Consider the following 21,376-nt stretch of genomic DNA (forward strand, 5'->3'; position numbering starts at 1 on the left):
AGGTTTGCTGGCTATGTCAAGGGCCGGTGACTTATTTTCGTTCCTGTGGAAACATGCGGAGACGCAGCCTGCAGCAATTTCTCAGGTAATTAGAATCAGCGTATAAAAGATCCCATGGCGCTACTGTGAAGAACAGGAGAGTTCTCTCCAATGTCTTGGCCAAAATCTATCCCTCAACCAATTCTGGCCATCATCGCCTTGCTGTTTGTGGAACCCCATTGCACAAATTGGCTGCCACGTTTCCTAAATCACAACAGTGGCCGCGTTTCAAATAGTACATTTGTTCTGAGGCACTTTGGGATGTCCAGAAGTCGTGAAGGGTGTTTTAATCTTTGTGGAGTCACTAGCACTGCGATTTGACTTCCAAATGAAGTGTAGTGTATATCATTTTTTTCTGAAAAGTTATAGATACTATTCTTACTACTATGTCAGGGATGGCTATTTGTGGTGAAGGCGGGCTCAATAAACTACAGCTGTGCAACTGCTCCAGTTGCTAAACAACCCTGCGTTGTTATAAGACAAGGCATTCCTGCTGATTAAGAGGAAAATGCATTTAGATAGGTAAGAACTCTTAATAGTGCCATTGTCACTCCCCACTCCAGCATAGCTGAAAAATGCTTCAAGTGCAATATACTCCTTTAATGACATGAAAAAAAAAATGGTTTTATTCCACATATTTATTTTCAATATACAATGAACCACACTGGAGCAATGAAAATAAACCACAACATGATAATTTACGTGTGATACCCACTGCCCCACCACCCCCCCCAAAAAAAATTGTTACATACGCAATGCTAAGAAACACCGCAGTTATTTGCTCATCCAGGAGCTAGCTGGATAGCTAGCATGCTGAACATTACAAATGGTTAGATATTATTCAAAGGGTAAAATGGAAAGAAAGGACTCCGCTTACGTTACAGTTCAGTTAGAACAGTTCTAGAAACCTTGGGGGAAAAAAACCACCACAAACACAGTTGGCACAATACCCTCCCTCTCTCCCTCCCACCCCCCTGGCCCATGTTCCCTCCCCCAACCCCACCCCCACCCATTTAATTCAGTGCCTCCTCTTTACATATGAGAGTGCTAACCAGGGTATGGGTAGTTTGGAATTCGCAGTCCTCATTATTTCAAACTCTCTTGTAAAAAGCTTCCAATGATCAGAATTAAGACAGAAAGGGACAGAAGTTTGATGGCTAGACTTGTGATGGTATTGGTTCATCACTGACATGATTACATCAAGTCCACACTCCAAGCAGTTCTTGAGACACACCTTTTTTAAGTCAGGGTCTCCCCCTTGGTTACCTGTAAAACAAAACCAAGAGAGTGTACAATTAGCACCAGGTCCTCATCACAAACAATATTACTACCTTGTTGCACTCGGTTCCTCCAGGGACACTCTCCAACTTACACCCAAAGAATGGCCACTAAGGTGAAGTGTGTAAAACCAACGCTATCAAAAAGGATGAAGAAAACTGAAAAAAGCCACATAGCCAATCGTCTTATTCTGTCCAAAAACAAAAATCACATAAAAAAAATAAATAATTCTTCCCCTACAGAATATCACTTGTGCTATGGGGCTCACGTTATTGCTACACGCCTACATGTCAGACTCTGTTACAGCACTAATGCAGCCTGGCTCCATTCCTTGGGTGGTTATGGAGCTGTGGGACACACAATACAATGTTTACCACAGAAGCCTTTACCTTTTGTTTTGGCAGTTGGGGGTGGGGGGGGGGGAAAAGAGAGGTTCCTGGGCCTTGAAACAGCAGCCGTTAGTGCACCACTTTCCTATGTTTATACACTGAATAGAATCAGCTTCAGTTTAGACAAGCTTCAGAAATGCTTATTGCATCCTCCGCATGCAAGAGTCACATCGAGAGTCTCTGAGCAATGGTCAATGCTCTGACTGTAAAGTAATCTGCCATGTTCCCAACAGCGATCTGGATCATTTGAAGTTTTAGATGGGGAAATGAGCCAAGGAATAGCATGTTATAAAGCAGTGAACGGGCATGTCCAGGAATCCAATACTGAACGTCACATGCACAGAACGTTAAAACAGGTGAAAGTTACACTTACACACGTGTTTACACCTATACGGCGCCAAGTTTAAAATGTGCCAAGTTATCTTTCTTTAAAACCTATAGTACTTGGTTAAACTTTTGCTATAATTAGCCAATTATAACATTTGACTACAAGGATGGTAGAAGGTGAACTAGATGTATTTTTCTCATCTTGCAAGTCCCATGTCCAACAGTATATTTTAAGCCAGATAACACTTCAAGGTGATTTGTCAGAATAAAGTGCACTAATATTGCGTAAATAGGCTCATGAAATTGGCCCTGCCTCCCCACAAGTTCAAACACAAGTGCCAAATGCCAATCACTCTTTCAGGCTGTTAAAGTGAGCTTGAAGCGGAGCATTTATTGGCAGTGATGATCTTCAAAATGAAATTCTCTCACTTCTGGGATTGGGGTTTGAGGCCAACTCAGAGTACAGGAGTTGAAAGTCTCTTTCATCTATTGCAGACCAGGGTCAGGGGGGCTGTTGTGGAATGAGCTTTGAGTAGTTGTTACTGGAAAAGCATAAAGCTGTCCTGACAGAGACAGGGCTGACAGGGTAACCAGCGCTGGAAATGAAGAATTGCACATGGTGTGGGAGAGGGTGCTCTTCAGAGGGTGGAATCAAGACACATTGGGGGCTATGGATGCAGGACTTTACCTGAAAGTGTTTGATGCCGATACTAGGCGTCCACATGAAACGTTTCATTTCTCAGTCCAAATTTCAAGGTAAAACAGGTTACAAGATTCTGAAAGGCTTGACAGGGTAGATACTCAGGGGCTGCTATCAGTGGCTAGAAAATCTAGAACTGAGGGAGGGTGGAGGTGGGGCAGTGGGTTTGTAGGTGGGTGGAAGGGGCATGGGGCATAGCCTCAGGATTAGGGGTCATCCATTTCAGACTGAGGAGGAGAATTTCGTTTCCTCACCGAGGGGTGTGTATCTTTGGAATTCTCTAGTCCAGAAGGTTTTACATGTTCAGTCAATGAGTATATCGAAGGCTGAGATCGATAGGTTTTTGGACTCTTAAGGGAATCAGGGATTTGAGGAATGGGTGGGAAAGCAAAGTTGAGTTCGAAGGGCAGCCACGATCTTATTGAATAGTGCAGCAGGCAAGGAGCCATGGGACGTACTCCTATTTCTTAGGTTCAGAGTGTCGCACAAAAAAAGGTAAAAATAATTATTATATGGAATTATATTGAATCACAAACTCAATATCCTGAAGTCCTTAATATGCGACAATGAGATGTCCACCACCATGTCAGTCGAACACATTCACAAGCCTCCCCGATTTATCAGAATTAATTTTATACGACCGGACACCCGACTGATTGGTGCAACATGGGAAGAAACAACTGCTGAAAGGTTAAATTTACCAAAGAATTAAACATTTTCTCTCAATATAAATTTTCCAATGCACAATAAATCCAACTAGGTCCCTCTTACCCTTGCTTCGATGTATTCAATCCTTCGCTCTAGTGCTGTCAGTTTTTCATTCAGTGTAGCTAACCGGGAACGGCAGGACATGTCTACAAGAAAATATCACACTTTACCTTCCAGTGTACGTGTAGTATTCATTTGGACGGCACAAAATTAACACCAATACTAACCCAAAGTTGTCTATATTTTGTGCCAGATACACAAGCAATACCACAGCAAACTTAACTGAATACTTTAAAGCAAAAGACCAAGAGATTTCAGTATGAAGAAACAAAGGCTTGCATTTATATAGTGCCTTTCACAACCTCAGGATGACCCAAAGCATTTTGCAGTAAATCAAATACTTTTGAAATGTAGTCGCTTTAGTAATACAAGAAACCGGGCATGCAATCTGCATTCAGCAGCAGTGACATAACAGCTAGCTAATTTGCTTTAAAGATGTTGGTTGAGGAATTGGTTAGGACACCAGGGAGAACTGCCCTGCTCTTCTTTGAAAATAGGATCTTTCACATCCATCTGAGAGCAAGACTCTCTCCAATTTTTTTTAGCTAAAGTGCACAGGCGATTTGTTTAAGTGCATGGCCCCTTTAATTTTTTTTTTTGTGCATGACCTGCGCAGGGACTTTCAGGTTGCTGTGCAGCCACACAACTTAAAGGGGACATTGCCCGAGGGGGCAGCCGGGGCCTCAGTTTGACATCCCACCCAAAAGACGGTACCACCGATACTAAAAGAGGAGAATCCGGCAGGTTTATTTCGTGCTGCCGTTCTATTGGTGAAACCAGCACCAGCACTGGGGTGCTGCAAAAACAGCTCGAGGCCAGTCACTGCAGGAATGCAATTTGCTTAGATACACTACAGCTCATTTCCATGCTGGCTGCACACACCAACTGCTTATGGGGCGTGCACTATGTGGGATTCAATTTTACAAGACAGGCAAAATACGTAGCACAGGTTACTTGAAATTTTGCATCAATAATCAGCAGCATCGTTAGAATTTCAGTTAAATGCAGTGATGCGTGTATGAAATTTGCATGCAACGTTCATTTGTATTGTGAAAGAACTGGGGCTGGTGGTGGCAGGGAAGTTAATTTGAGATGATGAAGTAACAGCATCACACTTGAAGCATAATGACACAATGCGTTAGCTTAGATAGGACTTTCCTCATTGAATATTGGCACCGATGTACTAAATATACTTTGTAACAAAAACAGGAAATGCTGGGAAAACTCAGCAGGTCTGGCAGCAGCTGTGGAGAGAGAAACAGAGTTAACGTTTCGAGTCGGTGTAAACTTCTTCAGAGCTGAAGAGAAGTGCAAATGTGATGCAATTTATACTGTTTAAGAGGGGGTGGGGCAGGTGAAGCTGGATAGAAGGCCAGTGATAGGCAGGGACAGAGGAGGGATTGACAAAGATGTCATAAACTGAAGGATAAAGAGAGTGTTAATGGTAGTGGTTAGTGCTAAAAAAAGGTGCTAATAGTGGCATAAAGATAAGAAAGCAGAGTGTGATTATAGCAGAACAAGGATAACATTGTGTGAAAGAACAAGTAACAGATGGCCCTGTAGGGGATGGGCAGGCGGGGGTTTAGAAAATGGGATAAAAAAAAAAAAGGGGATAAAACCACAGATAAAATGAATAAAAATAAGTGGATAAAGAATAAAAATGAATGTATAAAAAAGGGGGTTAAAAAAAGGGGCGAGGACGGAGGAGAGTTCATGGTCTGAAGTTGCTGAACTCATGTTAAGTCCAGAAGGCTGTAAGGTGCCTAGTCGGAAGATGAGGTGCTGTTCCTCCAGTTTGCGTTGAGCTTCACTGGAACATTGCAGCAGGCCAAGGACGGACATGTGGGCATGAGAGCAGGGTGGAGTGTTGAAATGGCAAGCAACAGGGAGATCTGGGTCATGCTTGCGGACAGACCAAAGGTGTTCTGCAAAGCTGTCACCCGGTCTGCGTTTGGTCTCCCCAATGTAGAGGAGACCACACTGAGAGCGGCGGATGCAGTAGACTAAATTGAGGGAAGTGCAAGTGAAGCACTGCTTCGACTGAAAGGAGTGTTTGGGGCCTTGGATGTGAGGAGGTAAAGGGGCAGGTGTTACATCTTCTGTAATTTGCATGGGAAGGTGCCGTGCGAAGGGAATGAGGTGTTGGGGGTGATGGAGGAGTGGACCAGGGTGTGCCGGAGGGAACGGTCCCTACAGAATACTGATGGGAATTTGGAGGGGGGGGGGGGTGAGGGGAAGATGTGTTTGGTGGTGGCATCATGCTGGAGTTGGCGGAAATGGCGAAGGATGATCCTTTGAATGTGGAGGCTGGTGGGGTGAAAAGTGAGGACAAGGGGGACCCTATCATGGTTCTGGGAAGGAGGGGAAGATATGAGGGCAGAGGTGCAGGAGATGGGTCAGACACAGGGCTGAATGCCCTGTCAACCACCGTGGGTGGGAAACCTCAGTTAAGGGAGAAGGAAGACATGCCAGAAGCACCGTTTTGGAAAGTGGCATCATGGGGACAAATGTGACAGATGAAGGAACTCAGAATGGGATGGAGTCCTTACAGGAAGTGGAGTGTGAGGAGCTGTAGTCGAGGTAGCTGTGGGAGTCAGTGGGCATGTAATGAATATTGGTGGACAGTCTATCACCTGAAATGGAGACAGAGGTGTCAAGGAAGGGAAGGGGAGTTGTTACTTTGTAACAACACTGGTAGCTGCTGCCAAGTTGAATTGTAAGAGGGGGAATTGTAAGAGCGGGGAGCAGAAACTTCATTCAGTAATGGAGGGGGAAAAAGCCCTTGGATAAATCATGTACATCCCTAGCATTCTCATGTCAGGTTGCATAGCAACATATGCCTATAAAATGCCAACTCAGATGACTCGAGCAACAGAAGAAATCAAAAGTGGCAATTTTTCAAACAGGCACAAACAATAAACTACAAATTATAAGCAAAAGAAAAGGAAACTTATCAAATTAAAGCACAATGTTGTTCCTTGTGTTGGCAAGGCACTCCAGTCCCTACAATGACCCCCCCCAATTGCGGAAGGAGTCGAGCTTTCACCGGACACCGTGCGCCCTTCCCCAGGGACAGCAAGACACATACCCAGCCTTGGGAGAGGGGGCAGTCGGGCCGAAGGACCCCCTTGGCTGCCCGCTTCTTGGACACTTCAGCCAGTCTAAGGTCTAGAACATACTGTGGTGCGAGGGGGGAAAAACAGGAATTAGCTGTCTCCGCTTCTCATAGCGGAACTGGAAGATGGCAAAATAAATGTCTAGGATTAATTCAGGCATCTGTCTGGAACATTAAACATTTAAACCTTCATTCTAACCCTAACGCGCTCCTCCCCCTGCACCCCCCAAGCTCCCGGCTCAACAGAAGCATCAATTTGAAAGTGCCAAAATAATCCATTCATCTTGATCTTTTAACAATTTCATAGCTTTTGAGAACTCTTTATATCAGCAACTGCACTTGTGGCCAGGGTTAAAAACCAAATGTTGCAAACACACAGCTGGCCAGTCTGCATCTGTGCCGAGGATTGTTAGCTCCATCCCTCTGAACTGCTGTTTGGTATTAAACCTCAAGACAGAGATGAGGAGGATTTTTTTCTCTCGGTGGGGGGTGGGGGGTTGTGAGTGTTTGGAACTCTCTTCCTCAAAAGGTGGGGGAAGCAGAGCCTTTGAATATTTTTTAAAGCAGAGCTCGATAAACAAGGGGGTGAAAGGTTAGTCGGGCGTAGGCAAGAATGTGGGGTTGAGGTTACATTCAGATCAGCCATGATCTTATTGAATGGCGGAGCAGGCTCGAGGGGCCGAGTGGACAGGGCTAGACCCTGATGAATGCTAATCTGGTTGCTTTCTGGGAAGAGAATAGACAATCAGCTCCTTACCTCTAGCAACTTTATATTTTTGATTCAGATTGCTAACATTGGTATTTCCACCCCCCACCTCCATGTTAATTATGCTGTAGAAATTCACCACGTGCAATCAGGCACGAGTCTGTTCAACATGGCTTTTCATGTAATCCTCCATCCTTTCACATCCCTTGTGACCTTCTGAATCCACTGCACATGGCAGTTTTATCTAAAGACAACTTATTTTCATTCAAATCCCCGATCCTGCCTCTCCCCGTCTCTGTAACCTTCTCCAATCCTCCATGCTTCCGAGCTCTTTGCGCTCTTCCAATTGTGGATTCTTGCCCGGCTGGGCTGGTTTTCATCACTCCAACATCGGTGGCTGTGCCTTCAGCATGCCTAGGTCCCCAAGCTCAGGATTTCCCTCCTTAAACATCTCCCATTCATTCTCCTCCTTAAAAAGACACCCCTTAAAACCTCTCCCTTTAACCAAGCTTTACCTGTCCTAATATCTCTTACGCGGCTCAGTGATAAAAATTTTGTTTGATAATCTTCTGTGAAGCACTTACTATGTTAAAGGCACGATATAAATGCAAGCTGGTGTTTCATGGACTTATTTACATCTAACAGGTTCCTCATTCTGCGCTCTTACCAGGCCAAGTCTCTAAACTTTATTAAATCAAGTAAGAGTTTTATATTAACCCATGCAAAGAAATACAAATCTTTCAGTAAAATGGAACTTCTGGAAACAGATGTTCTTTTGAGAGCACTTTGCCGTTATCTAATGCTCAGCCAGCCAGCTACACATGTTCATAGCGGAGGTCTTTTCTTTCATAGCAGCTGCCAATATTTAAGTACTACCAGGACTTTTTCTATACCAAGTAATTACAGCACTGAAGAAGACCATTCAGCCCACCAAGTCCATGCTTGCTCTCCACAGAGCAATCCCATTCCCCTGCTATATCTCAGCCTTCTCTGCTCCAGTGGAAATAATCCACTTCTTTCCTCTTAACTAGTTTATCAACACTGGCATCATCCAGCGAGTTTACACTGCACTCTTCTGGTGTAAAAGCATCCTCACTCTGTTAATTTGCTACCTATAATTGTATGCACACTAAATTAATGTCCTTTCTGAATATAGTGTCAAAAACTACACAGCAAACTATGGCCCAACCTTTACTTTGGACAAACTGATGTCCATCTCTTCACTCTTCTAGTGTAAAACCTTCCTCACTGTTAATTTGTTACCTTTAATTGTATGCATATTTTATTTTCAATAAGCTTTGCAGTTAGGCGTTCAGTGACATAGTCAATCAAAACCCTTCCGCAAATCATTAACCGTAATCTCTGTCCCTACTGCACTCTGCAGCCGAACATCCTCAGCCAGTGCTGCAGAGAAACTCCTTTGCTCCAACCAACTCCAATGCTCACGGTTTAACTAGAAATACTGAAGTACTATATAAAAATAGAAGACAACATATGGCTTTAGAATGGGGATGGAATAACACCCAAGAGCCTTGATCTGAATAATGCTAAACCCACTTCATGTGATGATGAAATTTGGTCTCGCCTCCCTCTGTGCAAGACCACAGAAGGGTGACTTAATAAAATTGGTTTCAATTTTTAATCTTATTTCCTCTCCCCCAGTTCTGTTGGAGAACACGCTTCTCTAAAAGGCTGTGAACAATTAGAGTTTGCAAGGCTGAGGGAGATAGATTTTTTGTCAGGCAAGGATATCAAAGGATACAGAACTGAGGCAGGTAAACAGAGTTGAGGTGCAGGCCAACTTTGATCTAACATACAGGCTTGAGGGGCCCACTCATGTTCCTACTCCCAGAACAAGCTGTGAACAGCTGCAATTTTTCTTTTATTCTTTCATGGGACGTGGCCGTCACTGGCTAGGCCAGCATTTATTGCCCATCCCTAACTGTCCTCAAGAAGAGTTGACTGTTGCTTATCGCTGGGATTGCTTTGTACGTAATTACTGGGGAAACAAAATAAAGTTCCTTAAAAAAAAATTCCTCTTAACTCAGTGAGCTTGTACGATATTGAATGAAACCAGCTGGGAAAACGTTAGACTGAATTGCTAATTTATACTGGGTTAGCTGATCTTAAGTCAGGACAGGAGCCAGGGGCATGTCAGTGTCCTTAGCTTGACAGGGTAAGTAAATCAGCCAGGGCTTCTGCTCTCGATTGCCAACAAATGCCTCTTGCCAGTAAATGCTTTTGCATGGACATCAGGCGAGGACAGCATTTGCTGTGGTTTCTGACATCCCCAAAGGCTACTCACTGGAAGGAACTTTCAACCTTGGCAAGGGTATCACATGATGCAGTAGTGAACTCACCACCCATTATACACAACAACAGCCCCTCCTGACTTCCCTTTCACTGAAGTCCATAGAAAGCAAATTCTGTGGTGGAGCCAAACCCCTGGGGCATATACATAAATGGGGCACGATTTGTATATTACTTATGTTTAAGGGAGATGGAGGCGTATTGTGATGTCACTGGACTAATAACCCAGAGGCCCAGGCTAATTCTCTGGGGACATGGGTGCAAATCCCACCACTGCAGCTGGTGGAATTTAAAGTCAATTAACAAACCTGGAATTAAAAGCTCATCTAGTCTAATGCTGACCATGACAACTACCATCAATCATTGTAAAAACCCACCTGGTTTACTGCTGTCCTTTAGGGAAGGAAATCTGCTCTCTTTACCTGGTCCGGCCTATATGTGACTCCAGACCCACAGCAACGTGGTTGACTCTTACCCGCCCTCTGAAATGATCTGGCAAGACACTCAGTATCAAGATGGTGGCTCATCACCACTTTCCCAAGTGTAATTATGGATGGGCAATAAATACTGACCTTACCAGTGGTGTCCATATCCAGTGAATGAATTTATTTATTTATTTTTTTAAAAACATGGCCAACCTGCTTCTTGATGTTTCTACTGAATTTGAACGTTTCAACTACTGGCTACAAATCAATCATGGGCAAGGTGAAACAGAGCAGCATAAAAATTGGAATTATAAGAATCTGCACTTTTAAGAGATGCAGAAGGAAAACAGTACTCCAAAAACTAACTACACCTCTATCACTGAGCCTCCCACGATCACTTACATATATGGAACATACATCATAGAACCAAATCATTTGGCCAAACTGGTAAATAGTGTTCATGCTCCAAACAAGCCCCCTCCCATTCCTCTTCATCTAATCTTATCAGTATAACCTCCCATCTCCCTGGTGTTTATCTTGTTTCCCTTTAAAAGCATCACCTAGTCACTTCAACTACTCCTTGTGGTAGCAAATTCCACATTCTAATCACTCTCTGGGTAAAGTAGTATCTCCTGAATTCTCTATTGGATTTATTAGTGACTATCTTATATCGACAGCCCCTACTTCTGATTTCCCCCACAAGTGGAAACATAATGAAAGGATCTGACAGGACAGCCACAATGATCTCATTCAGGTCGCTCCTCAACTTTTCTAGTCCAAAGAATCCCTGCCTGTTCAGCTTATACCATTCAGTTTTTGTATCATGCTTACAGGAGCTCTTGCGGTGCAATGGGTAATGTCCCTGCTTCTGAGCAAGAAGCTCTGGGTTCGAGTCTCACTCCAGGACTTTGATGGCCAAGGGAGGTGCATTCATAATGCAGCCAAACAGGTTAGAGTATCAATCTGCAAATTCTTCCAACATACAGGAGGTAAGAGTGGGAAAGATTCCTGGTCAGTCGCGCGGTGGAAAGAAAATTGGAGCTTCTATTATCACTATCGGTTACTTCGGACCACAACATGCATGTAAAAGCGCATGTTGTCTCAGCAATTTAGTGAGCTAGCCACGGTCAGTGTGGAGCAGATTGGTGCCAACAGCACAGGATTCGATCCCCATTCTGGTGGGGTGGATTCGGAACTTTCCTCCTCGCTCTACCCATTGGTGGAGGTTGCATGCTGTGGGTTGGACCTGCCTTCGGACAGAGAACTGAAGATGGTCATCATCATCATCTTTACAAATCTATTTTGCACATTCTCCAGTGCCTCCATATCCTTTTGATAATACAAGGGGGCTTGAGGGTACTTTATAGAGCGCCCATCCTTCTTTCAGCTCCTCCGTCAGAAATATTCTACCATAAATATGGGGGGGGGGTGCAGTGGCATAGTGGTGTTGTCACTGGACTAGTATTCCAGAGACTCAGGGTAATGCTCTGGGATCTCTGGCTCAAACGACACCAAAGCAGATAGTGAAATTTGAATTCAATAAAAATCTGGAATTTAAAATCTAATGATGACCATGAAACCATTGCCGATTGTTGTAAAAACCCATCTGGTTCACTAATGCCCTTTAGGGAATGAAATCTGCTGTCCTTACCTGGTCTGGCCTACATGTGACTCCAAATCCACAGCGATGTGGTTGACTATGAACAAGGGCAATTAGGGAAACGCCCACATCCCATGAGCAAATAAAAATAAAAAGTTAACTTCCTTTGAGCCCATAATCTCAAACAGCATTCTATCCAGATGTTCTTTTTCATACCAAAATCTAAAAGGGAGAATCACAGAAGACATCTCATTTTTGAGGCGGGGGGGGGGGGGGGGGGTAAAAATGAGAGAGTGGGAAGACTGGGGGGTCAATCTTTGGGGCTAGAAGGGAATTGAAAGAGTAAATTTCAAATTTGAAATTATTTGAATTTTTCTTACTGAATTAAAATGCCCTTCCTTTATAATATCTGATTAAACCTTTCCTAAAAACTGTAGGAATGAAGACGACGACATCAATATTTATTGAAAAAGACAGCAAGATGGTGCTACTGTTAAAATAACAGGATTTATGCCCTGTCTGCAAGTTTGAAACACAGGGCTGCTTGCTAGTTGCATCTGCTTTCCGGAGTCAGTCCTCAACACAGCTATGAGGAACTGACCCATAATGTTTTATGAGATAATGTAAAACGAATTGCTTGACTGGAATCATTCCTCTCTCTGGTCACAGAGCAACAGCACTTATTTACATGTGACAAGAGCTCAGGTTGGCAAGTTGTGGGTCCCCATTAAGTTCACCTCATGGCTCAGTGAGTTCCTCATCTCAGACATGTTTATGGCGAGGGGAGAGAGGAGGACAGGGAGACTTAGAAATCAGAGGGCAATAAGTGATTTTCATAAATATCCAAACTGCATGCTGCAGGAAAGCTTGGGCAGAGAACACTTCAAAACACAATCAAATTGGAAATCTCATTACATTAGTTAGGCCTCATCTGGAGTACTGCGTCCAGATCTGGACGCCATACTGAGGAAGGATGCGAAAGCATTGGAGAGAGTACAGAGGAGATTCACAAGAATGATTCCCGGGTTGAAGAATGATAGCTATGAGGATAGATTGGAAGGGTCAAGACTGTTTTCTTTGGAGAAAAGAAGGTTGAGTGGAGACTTGGTAGAGGTATTCAAGATCCTGAGGGGTATGGACAGGGTAAATGGTGAGAAGCTGTTCCGATCGAAGAGAACATCAAGAGCTAGTGGACACAGATTCAAAGTAATTGGCAAAAAGAGTAAAATTGACGCAAAAGAGTAAAAGTGATGTGAGGAAAAATTTTTTTCAAAAAGGGAATTGGATTGCTACCTGAAAAGAGAGAACGTGCAAGGTTACGGGGATAAGGCAGGGGAGTGGGACTACGTGGAAGGCTCTTTCAGAGAGCCAGTGCAGACGCAATGGGCCGAATGGCCTCCTTCTGCACTGTAAAGATACTGTGGTGCAACTAGAAGGTCAACCTTATTCCAAGACATTCTTTACAATGCTGGTTTTCCTATGTCCTACCTTCATACAACTACCAGACTTCCATTCAAATATAAAATTCAGAGCTTGAGACACTTATACACCATTAACCTAATACGCATGCTCAATTTGGCATCAGTTGATAGCACTTTCACCTCAGTTCCAGAAGGCTAAGAGTTCACTGGATGATTGCTCACAATCTCCAGGTCAGTACTGAGTGAGTGCTGCATTGAGGGAGGTTGAAAACAAGAGGTAAGAAGTGAGTAATGAGCTTGTGTGCCAAAGGATGTCCTATAAAAGCACTCCTTAATACATACTGTTCAGAGTTGTTCCTCTTTACAGCTACTCAGTCTAGTGGATTTCAATGCATTGCTTTGACATTGGGTTTGATTAACCTAAGGTAGCAGGGAATCCAAGAAACAATCTTTAAACCATCAGCATTGGGGTATTCAACAAGGTTTTTCATGATATAGGATATATGGCCCAACCAGTCCATGTTGGCATTTATGCTTTACCTGAGCCTTCTCCCATCTTTCCTCATCTAAATCTACCATCATCGCCCTTTGTTCCCTTCTCCCTCAAATGCTTGTCTAGTTTCCCCTTAAACACAGCTGTACTATTTGCTCCAACCGCTCCCTGTGGTAGCGAGTTCCACATTCTCACCACTCTTTGGGTGAAGCAGTTTCTTCTGAATTCCCTATTGGATTTCTTGGTAACTATCTTATATTGATGGCCTCTAGTTATACTCTTCCCCTCTCTATCCACTCTAGAAAGAACTTTCATAATTTTAAAAGACCTTGATTAAGTCACCCTCAGCCTTCTTTCCCCCCTCCCTGAGAAAAGAGAGACCCAGCTGGTCATAAGTGGGAAAGAATCTAACTATGCTTATTCAGAGCTATTTCTCTGAATGAACAGAACGACTTCTAACACATACACACAGCCATTAAGTCTATTACACAGCTGGTTTAAACACATTCAATGTCTAGACTGCATTAAGTGAGTTGATCTCAACCTGATGGCTGGCAGCTGGGATAATATGATTTGCCTCAGCAAACCCTGACTGAAGACCAGCTGAGAACTGCAATGCTGCCATGGTCGAATAGCTGCTAACACTCATTGGCTAGATTCGCACACGGTGAGGTTTCAGAGGGCGACTGATATCCAAGGGAGCATAACAGGGCAGGAAGTCAGCGCCTTGGAATTATCTCTGCCTCTCCCTCATCACGTTATAACCCTAGTCTCCGAAACGATAACTGGGAATTAAATGCAGTTTCCCAAATACCTTCATATGAGACGCAAACTAAGACGGGATATGAGCTGAACCAGGCCCTAAATCCCAGCATCACTGGCACCCAGTGAGTTATACTCAAAGAGGAAGCTCTCCCTTTGGTAGCCTTACTGTCACTGTATTATTCACTGGCTGCTGCTGCTTCTTACCGAAGGAATTGAGGAAATCTGCGATCTTTTTGATGCTGCTGGTGATCACCTCAATGTACTCCCTGTTGGCCCAGTCCTGGTGGATCTCTCTCTGAACCGGATCACCCTGCCCCGCCATGGCTGAAGAACGAATACGTCCCCTGGACCAGACAACCCACCCCCCTCCCCCCCCAAAAAATATTGTAATCGCTGCGCTGATTGGACGGGTGATGCGAAACCAAAGCCTCGAGCAGCCCGATTGGTCATATCTAACCCAGAAATGCGAGTTACGAAAAGATCATTGGTCAAGAGGGGCGTGGATTGAGACAACTGATGAAACGAGAGCTCCTATAGGCTAAATGCGAAACAGGGCGCCGCCTTTGGGGAAAAGGAAGGATCTGATTGGTTAACTGATTGACAAGTGGTAACATCTGGATTCCCATTGGTTTCATTGAAGAAACAGCGAGAGGTGTGATTGGCTTAACTTCGATGTTATGAGGGCAACGATGATGATGAAGGCGAATAAAGATCTATGATTAAAGCAGAAGTTATTGATTGGTAAGAGGGCGGGAGGGGGACGTAACTGATTGGTCGCAAGTTCATTCATAAACATGGCAATAGTAAAACCTCCAGCCCCCACCCGGGAACGTTCAGTTTCCGAAACGCGGTGTATTAACGTTCCAGAATGTTACAACTCGTAATGCTCCATCCATTGTGACGTCGCTGTCAGTGTGTCGAATTATTGTTACGTCGCCAAATATTAACACATTTACATTCCAGGTAACTAAGCAACCTAACATACTTGTTATGGCTCACCCAATTACACAAATCATATCAAGAGTGGTAGCAAGTGGGATTTCAAAATTGGCCCCCCACCTTCCGGCATTATTTTTGCTCATCTTGACCCTTGGATCACAGAGGTGAGTGTTAACTAAAATATCAGGTCATTTTGTGAAGACAGGGCACGATTCGGTGTGACCTATCTCTACTTTCTCTCTCTCGGACCCCAAAACTGTTCCTTCCCTCTCCTAATCCAGAGATTACGAAAATCCCAGCGCACCATCAGCCCCCAATCACGTCACCAATTTCCCTAATAATAAAACAAGAGACAGAGTTAGACAACAAACAAGGAGTGGCCATTTGCGGAAGAGGAACAGAAACATGGCTAAAAGAAAGGCTTGCATTTAATATATTTAATATAGCGCCTTTCACTACCGCAGAACGTCACAAAGCCCTTTACAGCCACTTAAATACTTTTTGAACTGTAGTCACTGTTGTAATGTGGCTAACTAGTGCACAGTAACCTCCCATAAACTGCAATATGATAATGACCAGCTCATCTGTTTTTGGTGATATTGATTGTGGGATAAATATTGGCCACAACACTGGGAATAACTTCAAAATTGTGCATGGGATTCTTTTATATCCATCGAACAGGCAGATGGGGACTTGGTTTAATGTCTCATCCAAAAGGCACATCTCTGAGGGAAGCACTCCTCCCTCTGTATGGTAGTGTTAGCATAGATTTTTAATTTGTGCTCAAGCCCTGAAGAACCCAGAGCCTTATGACTTGGAGGCAAAAGTGCTATCGAGTCACAGCTGACACACATAAGGAGACAGAATTTTAAAGAATTTTTGGGAAGAGAGGGAGAGATATTGAGGCAAAAGGTTTCCATTGAGAATTCCAGAAGACTTGGACCTAAAGGTCAAAAGATCACTTCATTTACCATAATTAAAAATAAAAATGCTAGAAATATCCAACAGGTCTGACAACATCTGTGGACAAAGAAACAGAGTTAACATTTTATTAGAAAGTTATTTATAGTTTCTTTTATATTAATTTCACATATACAATAATGGTATTCTGAAATAAAAACAATATGTTGGAAAAATTCATCAGGTCTCGCAGCAATTTTGCTGAAACAGAGTTAACATTTCGAGTCGATTATGACTTCTTTGGAACTCTTTTGTGTTCCGAAGAAGTCATATTGGGCTCGAAACATTAACTCTGTTTCTCTCTCCACTGATGCTGCCAGACTTGCTGAGTTTTTCCAGCACTTTGTTTTTATTTCAGCTTTCCAGCATCCGCTGTATTTAGCTTTTATTATCATGGTATTCTGAAATACTGACCATGTCTCTCTTTATTTGGATTTATCAATACATTTAAATAAAAACGACCTGTAGCAAAAAAGTACATTATCCTGTGCATTATCCCTTTCCCAATTGCTATTAGATCTCTCCACAATACACAAAATACTCTAGTTTAACCTACTGACTTACTTGCTCCCAGCCCTTTGCTAATGCTGCTGAATAAACAGTTGGTGGGAGGTATGCAAGATCCTGAGTGAGTTCCCCTTCTCACTCTATTTTTCTAATTTTTTTTCTAATTTTCTCTCATACTCCCTCCTAGGCTTTCCAATTTTGCTTTTTGTAGGTTTGCTTTATACAACAACCTATCACTTTTAAAAGTAGAGGTGTAATCAGTCAAAAATTGATATCTAACCAAAAGCTGTCATGAGAAGAGACGACAAAACTCTGGGTTAAGGTTGTACATTTTTTTTTGCAGCATCTTAAAGAAGGGGAGAGAGAGGTGGCGAGGCAGAGAGGTTTTGGGGAGGGAATTCCAGAGCTCAAGGCCCTGGAAGCTGAAGGTATGGGTGCCAAATTGTGGGGCAAAGAATGTAGGAGATACTTATAGTTGTCCTGGCTTTCCCTTAGAAGTTCTCCTTGGTGTACTGACCAATATGCATCGCTCAACCTACATCCGCAAAGAGCACATGGTTTCATTGCTGTTTGTGGGATTTTGCTGCATGCGACTGGGCTGCAGAGATTCATAGCATTGCAACCACCTTCAGAAGGTGCTTTATTGGCTGTAAAACACTTTAGGACAACCTGAGGTGATGAAAGGTGCTATAGAAATGCAAGTTCTGACTTTAACATTACATTTGAAAAATATTTAATTGGTTGAGATTTTTCCAAGTACCCCCCCCCCACCCCCATGGCATTCATTCGTTTTGGTTTTAATTCCACTGGTTAGAGTTTCACCCAAATATCAGCAGTCTTTTCAACCCAGGGTAGCATCACAGCCACATTCAGTAATGTTTTGTAATAAAACACAAGGTAGCCATGCACACAAACTACACAAACCATTTGTTTCCAAGACAGTGCATCAACAATCTTTCTCCCCAAGGGCAATCCCACAATGGAATAAGTTGCCAAAGAAAATAGTCACAGCCCCATCACTTGAAATCTTCAAGACCCATCTTTAGATTATTTTCATTTAAAAGCTTTCGTTATCAAGACTACCACCTCGCAGGTGATACCTGGTTTAGCTAGCACTACCTGTCTTAATGTTGGCGGAATAACAGTCAGCACGTCAGGCAGCATCTGCGGAGAGAAGGGTTAAGTTATTCATTTAGGTATCGTGCCTTATCTTCACTGTTAACACATTCACGTACTTCCAGCAGGGAGTACTGGACAATAATCAAAAGCAAGAATTCTGACTGATTTTCCTCCCTCTAATCCTGTATTGTTACTTGTAATGTCAACCCTCATACATTTCAGGTTTGTTACCAATTCACCACTCAATGGAAACAATGTCACCAAACAGCCACTCTTTTTTTTGTTGTTTTGAAAATGTCTTAGATCCTGCCTCATCCTTTGTGTGTGAAACATCTTTCTTCATAACTGGAACTTCTTACGCCAGCTGTCATATGATTTCATTGGGTCTTTTCCACTGCACTAATGCATCAACAACTCGCATTTATATCACACCTTGAATATTGTAAAACATCCCAAAAACAAAAGCTTCACATGAATGATATCAAACCAATTCTGACAGTGAGTCACATAAGGAGATTTGGGACTGGTGGCCAAAACCTCATTCAAAGAAGTAGGTTTTAAAGAGCGCCTTAAAGGAAGAGAGAAAATAAGAGAGGTTTAGGGAGGGAATTCCAGAGCATAGGGTCTAGGCAGCTGAAAGCGTAGCTGCCAACGTTAGAGCGATTGAAAACAGGGAGGCCAGAATTGGAAGATGCAGAGGTCTGAGAGTTGTAGGGGTGGAGGAGGTTAGAGGTAGGGAGGGGAAAGGCCATGGAGGGATTTGAAAATAAGGATGAGAATTTTTTTAATTGAGGCTTCTTATAATGTGGTGCCCAGGAGTGCACTATTCTGCCAACTATCACATATGATAGGCGTTGTATTATGAGTTTAACAAAAGGTTACATTATAATATATTCTGCTTAACTATTTTTAAATGTATACTATGTATATATATTACATATATCAAGAGAAAAAGAGCATAAAATCAAAAATATTTTTCATGAGAACATAAGAATTAGGAAAGTAGACCATTCGGCCCCTCGAGCCTGCTCCGCCATTCAATAAGATTATGGCTGATCTTCTTGTGTTTCGATTTCCACATTCCCATTTAACCCCAATAAACTTTGATTCCCTTGCCTAACAAGAATCTATCTACCTCTGCCTTAAAAATATTCAATGACCCCGCCTCCACCCCATTTTGAGACAGAGAGTCGCAAAGTCGACAACCCTCTGAGAGAAAAAAATTTCTCTTTATCTCTGTCCTAAAAGGGTGCCCCTAGTTCTGGACTCACCCACATCCTTTCGACATCCACCTTGTCAAGGCCATTCAGGATCTTGTATACTTCAATCAAATCACCTCTCACTCTTCAAAATTCCAGTGGAAAGAAGCCCAGTCTGTCCAACCTTTCCTCATAAGACAACCCACTATTTCCAGGTATCAATCTAGTAAACCTCCTCTGAACTGCTTCCAATGCATTTACATCCTTTCTTAAATAAGGAGACCAAAACTGCACACAGTATTCGAGGTGTGGTCTCACCAATGCCCTTTATCACTGAAGCATAACATCCTTACTTTTATGTTAATCCCTCTTGTAATAATGGATAATATTCTATTAGCCTTCTTAAGTACTTGCTGTACCTGCACACTAACATTTTGTGACTCGTACTAGAACACCTAGATCCCTCTAAACCTCAGAATTATGCAGCCATTCTCCATTTAAAAATGTTCTTTTTTTTGTTCTTCTTGCCAAAGTGAACAACTTCACATTTTCCCACATTAAACTCCATTTGCCAGATCTTTGCTCACTCACTCAACCTATCTTTGTCCATTCGCAACCTCATGTCCTCTTCACAACATACTTTCCCACCTATCTTTGTGTCATCTGCAAATTTAGCTACCATCTCCTGATTCCTCTCATCTAAGTCATTGATGTAAATCGTAAAAAGTTGAGGCCCCAGTACCATCCCCTGTGGGACTCCACTCATCACATCCTGACAATCAGAAAAAGACCCATTTATCCATACTCTCTGCTTTCTGCCAGCCAATCTTCTATCCATTCTAATATGTTACCCACTACACCATGCACTTTTATTTTCCGTAATAATCTTTGATGCGGCACCTTATCAAATGTACCTTTCAAATGTAATTAATGCAATTGGATTATTTTTCTCATCACAAGCAATAAGCTGGTGATTGATATTTTTTTCCCTTCTTTTCGCAGACCTGATCTTTCATGATCTTTACAACTGAAGATGATGGCATTTCAGCTGTGGGATCCTTGGTCTCCATTTGATGAGAATTTTCAGTGGGTTGGATACAGTACGGATTCCCTTGGGAAACTAGACGGAGCAGAGACAATACAGATGCCCTCACCGTCAGACCAGGAGGTAGCCCTCTACCTGCAAGATGACGTTGAAACCGATGACTGGAATCTCTTGGACCTTCTTGGGGAAACTGGGAAAGTCACTCACGAGATGTGTTACACTTCAGAAACTGACTACGACACTACTGTAGTCATACATAAACCTCACCCCATCAAACTCAGCTCTGTTGATGCAGTATTTGGGAGAGCCATCACCAGCAGAGCACCAAAACTAGCGGGGGGCTTCCATGCTTCAGAAGGTTCAGCCTTCACCGAGATCAGCGTCAGTTCCCCCATCCCCACTTTAACTGCACGGTATAAAATTAACTTTATCGTGATGATTTACAGACAATTATTAAGGGTCGTCACCTTGATTTACACAGCTTACCAGAAATGTTTTTACATGTTACAACATCAAATTTGATACTTGCAAAACATGTTTCTTAAAAGACTTTTTTTTTCCCAAACTTAAAACGAAGTATTCTTTAACTGCCACTGCAACTCTCTATTGATCCCTTCAGGCAGGGCAGAACACAGGCTGGCCTTTTCTGCACCGAAGTTACTGGGTAGGATATGGCTGTCTTTTCTCTTAGAGGTACGAGCTTGCGAGGCATCATAACGGTTTTGGCCTTGTCCTTTTAAGCACGTTCCTTCGAAAAAAAAATCATGCACCGGGCAAGGAGTGGCTTAACATTAAGTTGCTACCCCCTTGCTTTGTGTGTTCAGGGAAAGTTACATGAGGAACAGGATGAATTGTGTAATTTCAGTCATTCCTTTGTCTCCTAGAATTGATCAACAACCCTAAGCCATGCTCGGGTGTAATGACAACTGTCTTTACTCAGACAAAACACAGTCAAATAGGGTAAAATTCAACAAACTATTTTATATAAGACAATTTAAAAAATCAAGTTTTAAAGAAAACAGACTTCAGAAACAATCAAAATAAAACTGGCCTTTTTTATTGCTCACTCTTTGTGGTGGTTTTTACGTTTATTCACACATTATTCCAAGACAGTGGGATTGAGCCACAGTTGAAAAGTAACCGTTAGCATTTATAGTAGAAATCTAGCCCTAGGGAACGTATGGTTAATAAGGAGTCAATAAGCAGTTATTAGATTTAAATTAATTTATTAAATAGTTCTAGCAATGGCAGTTGCTGGGGTGAAGTGCTTC

The 21,376-nt window shown here is 42.8% G+C and overlaps 2 protein-coding genes across 2 annotated transcripts; one reads left to right on the plus strand and one right to left on the minus strand.

The window, feature by feature from the left end:
- Positions 1 to 651: 651 nt before the first annotated feature.
- Positions 652 to 14,703, minus strand: brk1 (BRICK1 subunit of SCAR/WAVE actin nucleating complex). Its single transcript, XM_078543163.1, has 3 exons — positions 14,541 to 14,703; positions 3,505 to 3,587; positions 652 to 1,305 (listed from the first exon to the last, which is right to left on the minus strand). Exons 1-3 carry the CDS (start codon positions 14,656 to 14,658, stop codon positions 1,279 to 1,281), a joined length of 228 nt encoding a protein of 75 aa, XP_078399289.1. The 5' UTR covers positions 14,659 to 14,703; the 3' UTR covers positions 652 to 1,278.
- Positions 14,704 to 15,192: 489 nt separating this feature from the next.
- On the plus strand, positions 15,193 to 21,171 carry LOC144681522 (FANCD2 opposite strand protein-like). The gene is made up of 2 exons (XM_078543167.1): positions 15,193 to 15,439; positions 20,063 to 21,171. Exon 2 carries the CDS (start codon positions 20,094 to 20,096, stop codon positions 20,625 to 20,627), a length of 534 nt encoding a protein of 177 aa, XP_078399293.1. The 5' UTR covers positions 15,193 to 15,439; positions 20,063 to 20,093; the 3' UTR covers positions 20,628 to 21,171.
- Positions 21,172 to 21,376: the final 205 nt, after the last annotated feature.

The sequence above is a fragment of the Cetorhinus maximus genome, chromosome 6 (genome assembly GCF_964194155.1).
Source record: "Cetorhinus maximus chromosome 6, sCetMax3.hap1.1, whole genome shotgun sequence".
Classification (NCBI taxonomy): domain Eukaryota; kingdom Metazoa; phylum Chordata; class Chondrichthyes; order Lamniformes; family Cetorhinidae; genus Cetorhinus; species Cetorhinus maximus.